The sequence below is a fragment of the Mchenga conophoros genome, linkage group LG12, assembly GCF_057382185.1.
Source record: "Mchenga conophoros isolate Kocher_MC1m ecotype Shallow Benthic linkage group LG12, M_conophoros_male_GT1.1, whole genome shotgun sequence".
Classification (NCBI taxonomy): Eukaryota; Metazoa; Chordata; class Actinopteri; order Cichliformes; family Cichlidae; genus Mchenga; species Mchenga conophoros.
In genome coordinates, this window is record NC_140537.1 from 12,559,538 (window position 1) to 12,570,561 (window position 11,024).

At 42.2% G+C, this 11,024-nt stretch overlaps 1 protein-coding gene across 7 annotated transcripts in view; it reads left to right on the forward strand.

The window, feature by feature from the left end:
- Positions 1–11,024, forward strand: part of rimbp2b (RIMS binding protein 2b) — a 110,689-nt gene that overhangs the window by 95,058 nt on the left and 4,607 nt on the right. For 6 of the 7 annotated variants that reach the window (XM_085293765.1, XM_085293767.1, XM_085293760.1 and 3 more), the window contains 9 exons: positions 250–358; positions 910–1,035; positions 2,379–2,560; positions 4,568–4,736; positions 4,916–4,978; positions 5,311–5,414; positions 6,771–6,797; positions 7,332–7,403; positions 10,254–10,388. In XM_085293765.1, coding sequence (XP_085149891.1) covers positions 250–358; positions 910–1,035; positions 2,379–2,560; positions 4,568–4,736; positions 4,916–4,978; positions 5,311–5,414; positions 6,771–6,797; positions 7,332–7,403; positions 10,254–10,388 — 987 coding nt within the window. The remainder of the gene's footprint in view (positions 1–249; positions 359–909; positions 1,036–2,378; positions 2,561–4,567; positions 4,737–4,915; positions 4,979–5,310; positions 5,415–6,770; positions 6,798–7,331; positions 7,404–10,253; positions 10,389–11,024) is intronic. The other variant, XM_085293766.1, reaches the window with a different exon arrangement.

An 11,024-nucleotide genomic window follows, 5' to 3' on the forward strand; every position in this document is an offset into this window, starting at 1 on the left:
GGGTTGATTTGATTTACTTTTCTTTTGATGGTTTGATCGGTTTCTTTACCATTATTATTATTTTTTCTATTATTTTGCCTTCCTAAGGACAAATGGAAACCACATCATTTGCTCTTATGTTTTTGTTTTTAGTTGTTTTAACAGGATTGTGGGGTTTCTTTTTGAAATATTATTTTAAATGTTTACTTGCCTGCAGGTTGTAGGTGAATCGCGGTGCTGACTTCTTCTCTGTTGTTTTTCACTCCTAAGATCATTGGGAACTCGCCGTCACATGGAAGCGCCGATCGTCTGGACCATTCAGGGAGGAGGCCGGTTCACATCGGCACCCCTCCTCAGCGACGACCTATCCCATCCATTGGTTAGTGAGGTCACCACATGAGGATCTCCACCTGCAGGGCCACTGATGTTTGTGCTTGTGATTTATACCATGTCTTACCCATATGAGCCGAGCTGTACATCTCTCCCATAGAGCTTAAACAACCACGTAGACCCCCCGTGTTTTTTGTTTTGTTTTGTTTTTTTGTTTTGTTTTTTGAGGGGGGTGGTGGTGTTTGCACACCCTGTAGCTGTCCATCCTCATGAGCTGGATTTGCCAAATGTTCACATGCAGTTTTGCAGGAAAGTTCACCTCAGACACGCCCCCACTGTCCCTGTGTTTACCGTGGGTTAACATGTTTCCATTACCAAGCCAATCCGACCTCCTCGCAAACAGTGCAAGCATTGCTGTTTTACATCCAGTGACTCCAGAGTGAAAACCTGTTGCCTTGTGCACCCTAACCCCACCCACCCACCCCCACCTCAGGGTAACCTCATCATCCTACTGTCTCAGCATGAGTGAATGGGCCATGGGGTAGAGCAGAGTGTGTGTGAGGGGGGATCTCTGACCGTTGTGATTGGTGTCTTCTGTAGAGATCACCATGGACAGTAACAGTGAGGGGAGTGAGGGGAACCTCTCACCCGTCAAGGAGGATGTTTACTATGGCAGTGTAGCTCGGCGCAGGATATGGCGATCTATGTCCTCAGAGGATCAATATGGTATGTGGTACAGCTTCTCTCCAAGATGACAATTCACCTTGACCATGCCAGAAAAGCCCAAGCGCTGTTGTTTGAACACATGCAGTGATGTCGCGGTGGTCTTTGTTCTGTTCTGGACAGCTGCTTTGTTTGGTTTAGTTTAGCTTAGCTGAAAAAAGCTGACGGGGGAAGACAAGACTGGCCACTTTTTCCTGTTGCTGGAGAATGAAAATCCCTTCCCTGTATGTACTCCTAATGCCTTAAACCCCAAGAAACCCCAACCCACCTATCCTGTCTTCCCATCTACCTTCCATGTCCAGCCCACTCTCCAACCTGCTGCAACTTAGCAATGCCTTTTTTTTCCCCCTTCCCCTCCCACCTTATTCTTTCCTCGACCTCCTCTTTTCCCTCTCCCTGCCTTTATGAGACTGTAGCCCCTTTTGTACGTTTTTGCATGAGCTGTTTACAGTACAGTGAGAAAGACGGACACACTACTGGATGAATTATTGCATTCCTGCTTTGTCCGTATCACTCAGGTGCACATTCATTACTTCCGACTGTTGAAGCACATTTTACACCACCCAAATGGCATATTTCAGTTGCTAAGCGGGAAGTTGTTGCAATATTTCCGAGCCATTTTTTAGACTTATAATCTGCCATTGTAACATTTAACATGGTGATCCATGAGAAGCATGAGGAACTGATATCAGATTCATCCTTTCCCCCTCACTGTCCCTGATATCTATGCTGCCAGGAGCTGCTGGGGCATTTGATGTGTTATCACCCATGTGAACGTGCCTCCTTGCCCTTTTCCTCTGCACATTGTTTCCAGATCTGGCCTCAGAGCATGACATTACACCTGTGTTGTTGTGGGAACACCCTCCTCATTGTGTCTGAACTCATGAAAGCATGCATGCTAATCAGCCTCTGCGAGATAAGGCAGTGAAACAGCAATGAGCAACAGTGCAGTGTTACTTGTGTCCTCCTGGTGTGTATGGTTGTTCAGCTTCCCTTGCACCCTCCCAAAACTGCCTGACACGCATTTCCTGCCTGTGTTGTGTTGTTGTGTGACGTTTGGTAACTGACACGCCAGCAAGCAGAGATGTGTGAACAAAGAACCCCGGTGTGTTTCGATCGTTTCGTTGAAAAAAAAAAAGGGCCTGGTTGTTTTCCAAGTTAATATTATAACCAAGGTAAAATTGTATTTATCGCATTAAACCCCTGGCTCCTTTTTCACACATGCATCTCATCGCCCGCTCCCCTGTCAGCTCTAACAAAGAGACATCTTCTGCTCTCATTGCCTCTACAGCCAACGTGGCTGTATAAGGCTGGTAGTAGCAGCAGAGGCCTCCTCTATGTTTCAGACGGCTATGGTGGGCGCAGGCACGGGCGGGGACGGCGCTCCCCGGATTACTACGAGGAGTCCGAGCCGGAGGAGATGACCCGTGTGTTTGTGGCTCTCTTTGACTATGACCCCCTGTCCATGTCTCCTAATCCCGACGCTGCTGATGAGGAGCTGCCGTTCAAGGAAGGCCAGATCATCAAGGTGGTAGACTGTCTCTTTAAATACGTGCATACCATACAGTATTATTGGCCGATATTAGTTATTGGCTAATCTATCAATATCAGCATTTATAACAGCTAATGAACGAAAATTAAAAAAATCAATGAAGAAATGGGAGAAACACCCTTCAGCCATATTTTGAGTGATGAAGTTGCATAGTTTGTCCACCAGAGGGCACTCCCTTTTGTAGGGCTGTTCGATATAACATAAAAACATCTATCGTTTCATTTTACACTATCGTTTGTTTCGTGGTGTCGCAAAATAAACTGTTTACAGCAACATCTTTTCATAGTTTTTATGGTCACTGTAGTGGCTATATTAATTTCTTAAAGTTCTCTCTTTCTCTTATATTTAATATAACCACACTACAGACGGACAAGCGACTGTTTTTATGCGTTGTCGTTAGCAACAACGACGGTAAAACCATCACGTGTCCGCTTGTTTATTTTCCACATAAACCTTTCACAATAAAGCTCAAGATCCTGTTGAGACTTTTCAAAATAAACTGAACCACGTGAAAGAGTATGCAGAGAGTTTACGGGTGAGAAGCAAAAAAGAGCCGTCAGGTGCTAAAACATAAACCTTAGACTCAAAAGTTACAACAGGCTTTTCCCCGCAGCATGCTGTGTAATAAATACTCACAATGAAAATGGTGGCCGTTACAACTTATGTCAAAAATTGTATAGTTTCATGCATCGGTTAAAACACTCGACTCCAGGTACACGACACCCAGCTGGAAACACTTCCAAGTCCAGCTTCCTGAGATTCACAGAACTTACAGACAATGTTAAATTTTTGTGATTTATTTAGTTATCGGGACGATAGATGTCTTATATCGGGATATAAGAGTGTGGTCATATCGCACAGCCCTACCCCTTTGGCAACACAACAACCAAGGAAGGCTGTCTGAAAGAAAAAAGGATCAGCATCTATCAGTATATTGGATTTTAAAATCACCAAATATTGGTATGCACCTTATCCTATATCAGTCATCCTTTAGCTTCATAACCCCCAATTTTTTGTTATTAAATTCACCCACCTTTAAATGTTGTTGCCTTTAAATAGCAATCCGGTCTTTAAGTGATGACGTGATGAATCCTGCTTCCGGGTCCAAACTACTCTGCGTTAATTAAGGCTGATGTGTTTTTAACATATTTTAATGCTTTGTATCTTCTTCCATTTAATCTCCTAAAAATGGTCAGTGATCACTGTCGGCCTCTCTGGGTTTTTATTACCGATATTCATTTTAAAGTTCAGTTTTTAAAACCTTACAATGTAACTACAGCCCAGCCCATGCAGCAGTATATTAATGGCTAACCTTGTATTGAGGATAGATTATCTCAGTTGTTCTAGTGACTGAAGTTTGCCCGTTTACAGCATCCTGCCATGCGATTGCATTTGTCCCTAACCATCGGGAACCCTCAAGTTAACTTTTATCAAGTGGAAAAAAGTTAGCGTTTATCCTCCAGCTTCACTGTTTATATTATGCTAGCAGAGCTGAGTCACTAGCGATCACATAGCACATCATTAAATACCAGCTAGCACAACTTCAGCAACCCGGCAAACATCACTGCTGTTTACTTTCCTGTCTTCATTCATGTTGAAAGTGATAGCAGAGCTGTACGTATGAATTTGTTTCAGAAATCTCTGTCTGAACATGATATATTATATTTAGATGGAAACTAGCGAGCTAACTTCCTGCTAACTTTGTTAAATTTAATCAATTGTTTTCATGGATGCCTGGATGTTAAACTTAATTGTTACACCTGGTAGAGCAGCAACACTGATCATTTTATTAGAGATGAAAGAATTTAGACAGTTTTTCAACTCTCAGTGATGCCGCAGTGATCGTTTCACTTGGGGACCGGCAGTGGAGTTTGGGCCCAGACACGGCAAATGGCGTCAGACTTAAAGACCAGATAAGCTGTCCACTCCTAATCTGTCAGTTTCATGGTATCTGCCCTTTGACTCTGATACTTGTTCTTTTAGGTGTTTGGGAACAAAGACACGGATGGTTTCTACAGGGCAGAGATCCGAGATCGAGTGGGTCTGATCCCCTGTAACATGGTCTCCGAGATCCAAACAGAAGACAATGAAATGATGGACCAGCTCCTTAAACAGGGCTTCCTCCCACTTAACACTCCTGTGGAGAAGTTAGGTGAGACATGTTTTTCTTTTCCTCCTAAATGACCATCTGACTTTTCTTCTTCCTTCTGCCCTGATAACCTTTGTGTCTATCTAGCCAACTTAATGATACACTGGACTGTCTTTTACTGACTCGCTTCTCCTTTCCTCTACTCTCCCTGCTTAATTATGTTTTTCTGCTTTCCTGTGAAGTGAACTGTGACCGTTTCAAAGATGGCCGCTCAATAAATCGCAGGTCCAGAAAGTCCAAAAGAGGTCTGTGTGCAGCGAGATGCTCTTAAGCTCTCCGCTTCATCTTTACTGCTTGTTTTTCACTCTTCACCATCTTTATTCATCTGTGGGCTAAATTTTTGTACCCCTCTTGAAAATGAGCTGGTATATCTCAAGGGGTTTTCCAGATATAATGATTTTGAATACATGTATTATATTTTCTGTCATTCTAACATGGACACACTTTAAACTGAAGGCACATGGTCTTACACGAGCATTATGTATGGTCATTGGTCATCACACCCAGTTCCGTTTTTAAATTCTTACCAGTGATTATTCTTGTCTCTCTATCTGTATTCTGCTTTTCTTCTTCTTAGAAAGAAACAGGCGAAGCGGGCGTCAGCAACCGATGTCCACGCGAAGAATGGTGGCTCTGTATGACTACGACCCCCGAGAAAGCTCCCCTAACGTTGACGTCGAGGTACCGTTCCCCGCAGCTCCAGCTTTCCGCTATGTCTCAATCATTGTTTGTCACAGAGGCGTAAAAGCAGAAAAAGCACCAAATATTTTGAGTCATGCAGGCAATGAGAGATTATATTCTACTATTAATGCTAGTATTTTTTCCAAGGTTTAGCATTTAAAGGAATATTTTGACCGTTTGAGAGATGCTCACTGTGTTGAAGAGTTGCATGAGAAGATTGATTCTACAGTCATGTCTGTCTGTTAAAAATGAACAGACATGAGGCTGCAGGGAGGGATCCACATATTTCTGGTTTCAAAAACAAATCTGTGTCGACCTTTATTTATCTTAGGTCACGTTAAGTATGCTCATGAGTTTAGGTTTACCACCATCTTGGCTTTTAGGAGCTTCACAACCACACTTGAATGAGAGGGCGAGGTGCTAAATTTCGGAGCTAACTTTTCAACAGGTTCCTAAAAAAAATGGAGAAAAATTCCTTAGATATCCAGTTCACTGTGTAGCGAGCTGTTATTTGTCAGATAATTGGGTTAAAGGCATGAAAGGTCCACTTTTTTGGCTTCAGTTAGCTTAGGTAATCCCTGACAGCTGCGTTCAGTTGAAGCACATAAGCCCTTAATCACGCAGAACTGTAACCCTTAATGTGTTTAGTCATTGCATTTAATTTTTTGCTGCTGGAAACCGATCACAAGTAGCTGGTGGCAACCAACTGGTTGCCCACCAACAACACTCCCTTTCAGTTGTAAAGCAGCTGCCAAGTTTATGTGTATTTCAGTTTAATTGAGTTTCTTTGTGTGCAGATCACAGTTAATTGCCGTATTATTACAAACAGATTGGATGCATTTGCCAGCTTCACCCTATTCAGGGGGAAATTGACAGCAGACTGACTCGGTGTCATTGCCATTTTATTGCCATCTTGACGCGCCTCCTTTTGAAGACGTCAGCTGACTGCAAGTGAAAACTGGTACCTGTATTCGAAGCAGATTACTTGAGATTGCAAGTTCACCGTGTTCAGTCGCAATAATTTTGCTCATCCTGTGGTCTTCAACCACTGTTCTCCCATTAAAAAATGTGAAACTACCCATTTGTGGATTGGCTTCATATTTCAGCCCTGGAGACGATTGCTCACCTGGCGCCCTGGTCTTATTTAACAGACAGATGAAGTTGTATTAATCTTCTTGTTAAACTCTTTAAGACAAAGTGGAATTATTCCCTTATTATTATTCCCTGGATAATATGTGCACAGGTGAGGTTATCTGAGGAGTTAGCGCTGTGTTAGCTTGTGCTGTCTTTTTTTTTTTGGCCCCTCCCCCCATTTCACTTACTCTCACCTTTCTATTGGCACTGCCACCGACACAGTATGAAGGCAACAGACTGAATGAGGAGGTGAGTGAGGGTTAGGAGGGTACGGTATTGTCTGCTCTCTGTGTGTTTCTTCCCCCCCACCCGTTTGTTGGAGTGCAAAAGAGGAGGTGGGCTTCGGATGCCAGGCCACGGCCCTCTGTCCTCTCCTCGGTGATCATGAATTAAAGCCCCTCACATGCATTGCCTGAGCCAGCATCTCCCCTCCTTGGTTTGGTCTTTTGTGTTGACCGCTCTCCTACATATTGTGCACATGCGCTGTTTGGTTTATGTGTTCTCCAGAATCCCATAAAAGAGATGTGCCCAGTGTGCTGCAATCCTGTCTTCAAAGTTACAACATTTGATGCATTAACAGTTGCAACAGTCCTGAGTGCTGAGACTGAATTGACACTAGTGTTTAAGATGCATCACAGTGATTTGGAGAAGGAAGCAAAAGCATTTCAAACTCATGACACTGCCCGAGACCTGGATGTTTTGGAGAGTGCTCGCTTGCTGTGACGGACAGAGATGGGCTAAACATGTCGTAATGCTATTTTTTTTCTTCTTCTTCTTTGACAGACTGAACTGACTTTCTGTGCCGGTGATGTCATCACAGTTTTTGGTGAAATAGATGAAGATGGATTTTACTATGTAAGTACACAGAATTCACATGAGCTGACCAGAGGACAAAGCAATACGAGGTTTATGGACAAAAAAAAGTGATTCAGCTAAAGGTTTTGGGGCACTTTATAAATTAATTTACCGTATTTTTCGGACTATAAGGCGCACTGTTGATGAACGGGTCTGTTTTCATACATAAGGTGCACCGGATTATAAGGCGCATTAAGCGAAACAAAACAGTCAGATAAGTCAAACTTTACTCAACTCATTCTTCTTGCTTCCTCCACTTCCCTACCATTAACTGATTAATGTTGAATTCTCTTGCAGCTGCTCTATTGCCATGTTGTTGCAGTATTTTAATGACTAACCTGGTATTGTGGCTGGATTATCTCAGTTGTTCTCCCGGCTGAAGTTTGGTATGTTTACAGCATCCTGCCATGCGACTGCATTTGTCCCTAACCATTGGGAACCCTCACGTTAACTTTTATCGAGTAGAAAAAGTTAGCATTCATCCTCCAGCCTTACTGTTTATGTTATGCTAACATAGCTGAGTCGCTAGCGATCACGTAGCACATCATTATATACCAGCTAGCACAACTTCAGTAACCGTACAAAAGTCACTACTGTTTAGTTTTCTGTCTTCATTTATGTTGGAAGTGATAGTAGAGCTGTACGTTTTAATTTTTTCAGAAATTTCTCAGAACATGCTATATCATGTTTAGATGGAAACTAGCGAGATAACTTCCTGCTAACTTCTAACTCCATTAAATTTAATAAATTCTGTTTTCATGGACGCCTGGATGTTATTTAATTGTTACTTAATTGTTACACCTGGTAAAGCAGCAACGCTGATCATTTTGTGAAAGAATTTAGACAGTTTTTAACTCTCAGTGATGCCGCAGTGTTCGTTTGACTTTGGGACCTGAAGCGGAGGGAGTTTTGGACCCAGATTATTCCGCAAGGTTCTTGACTACGGTAGCCGTAATGCTCCGACAATCCATCAACCGGTGCGGCTTCGTAGTTTACCAAAGTCGTACTAAAACATTTTTTGACAGATTGCCGTGTACCACATAAAATTGGTTCGAGGTCAGTAAGCACAACCAAAATTCACACATAAAGCACACTGGATTATAAGGTGCACTGTTGATTTTTGAGAAAATTAAAGGATTTTAAGTGCGCCTTATAGTCTGAAAAATACGGTATAGAATATGCTTTACTGTAGCGGACTATCTTTTGTCTACAGGAACCAATTTGCAATTACAGTTTTTCATGGCGGATTTAGGTTCTGTCTTCATGTAATCCCAGACTGAAGCCAGGCATTGAGATCTTGGCCAGATTTCTCACAGCTGAAGATGCTTCTTTAGGTGTCAGTGATCAGATTTCTCTCTGATACAGTTATGCAAATGATCAAATCAATCAATCATAATATTGTTTTCTTGTGAAAGAACATATGATACCAAGATCCTGTCAAACACAGGAGGGTTCTCCTGCAGTTAAAGGAAAATGATAACACGCATCTAAAAATGGTTATGTGAGAATGAAGGAATATAATGAAGGATTAATTGGCCTAAAACTGCAACACAAGAACAGGCTTGGCAGAGAAGGAAATTAATAGTGAGGAAAACAACCATCAACCACTTTATTAGGTACACCTTCCTGTATCAGGTTGGATCCTCTTTTTTTCTCTAGGACTGCTTTAGTTCTTCGTGGCACAGATTCAAGACGATTCTGGAAATGTTCCTTAGAGATTTTGGTCCATATTGACATGACAGCATCACACAGTTGCTGCAGATGTGTTGGCTGTACATCCATGTCGTGCACCACATCCCAAAGGTGCTGTGATGGATTGATGTCTCCTGACTCTGGAGGTCATTTGGGTTCAGTGAACTCATTGTTGTGTTTCAAGAAACCAGTTGAGATGATTTGAGCTTTCTGACATGATGCATTATGTCACTGGAAGCAGCCATCAGAAGATGGGTACACTGTGTTCATAAGGGGATTAGGATGGTCTGCAACACTACTCAGGTAGTGTTTAAATGATGGTGACCTGATGCTAAGCGACACCATTGCACCACCACCAATTTGAAGCGTTGATACAACGCAGGTCTGATTCATGCTTTCATGTTGTTTCTGCCAAATTCCGACTCTACCATCAAATGTTGCAGCAGACATTGAGACTCATCAGACCAGACAACATAATTATATTCTTTTGTTGATCAATTTAGGTGAGGCTGTGTGAATTATAGTCTCAGTTTCCTGTTAGAAGTTTCCTTGTTGGAGTGGCTGCCAGTGTGGTCTTGCGTTTTTGAAGCCCATCTGGTTGTGTATCCAGAGATGCTTTTCTGCATTTGCTGGTCATAACCAGCTGTTGCTTTCCTCATCAGCCGAATGCAGTCTGGTGATTCTCCTCTGACTCCTGGCATCAACGGGCATTTTCCCCCAGAGAACTGCTGCCCACTGGATATTTTCTCTTTTTCAGATCGTTCTCTTTAAACCCTAGAGATGGTTGTTGGAAAAATCCTAGTAGATCAGCAATTGTTTGAAATCCTCAGACCAGCCCCTCTGGCATCAACAACCATGGCAGGTTCAAAATCATTTAAAACTCTTTTTGTCCTCAACCTCTGAAGCTCGTCTCGACCCTATCTACATGCCTTTTAGCATTGAGCTGCTGTCACGTGATTGGATATTAGATATTTGCGCTGATGAGAAGCTGAACAGGTGTAACTAATAAAGTGGCTGGCGAGTGTTCCTCAAGTTTCTCGGTTTTACTGCTGCTAAAATTCTCCATCCCTGCTACGCGGAGAAAGGTTTAAATCAAAAGGTAAAAATTGAAAGTTAAATACACCACAGTGAGTCTCGCTGTCCTCATGTACTCCACAGGGTGAGCTCAATGGACACAAGGGACTTGTTCCTTCCAACTTTCTAGAAGAAGTGCCTGATGATGTAGAGGTTTTTCTCACTGACTCACCATCTCGGTACCCCCAGGACACTCCAGCACGGATAAAGACCAAAAGGGTACATGCTCCTTCGCAGTACTAGCGCTCTGTCATCCATTTACTGTTTTCAGTTCCCTCTATCTCCTTTAGTTTTGTGTCTGTGCGTGTGTGTCTCATTGAGCAAAAAGGGATTTCTGACTTTATAGCATTACACTGTAAATAAATAGATGTCTAAGAAATCGATGAAAAGAAAAAAAAAAAAAGAAATTTTAAGACAGAGGTATTTTATTTTTCATGTTCACTGCTGTGGGTGGGAGTGGGAGTTCTGCATTGTATAATACATGGATATATTGTATTCATAAAGCATTCTCAATGAGAGTAAAATTAAAGGGCAAGAAGCTCCTGTGACTTTTTACTTGTCATGTCATGTCTGGGAAAAGATCCGTTAATACCTTTTTTTGCACATGTGTATTTAGCATTCTGACAGATGCTTTATGAATATATTCTGTGTTTGATCTTAAGTCATTTCTAATAGAGTAAATAGTTTTGTTGTACTGAAAGATGAACTATGTAGTGTGTAGCTCAGCATGGTATATAGTCCAGATGCATGAACTCTTGATCATTTTATATAAAGATGAGTCTAGTGTAGTTCAACTTTTTGTATCTGCTCCTGAACACCTTGTTTTGTAAATTGCTTTCTTGTAAAGTAGCACGC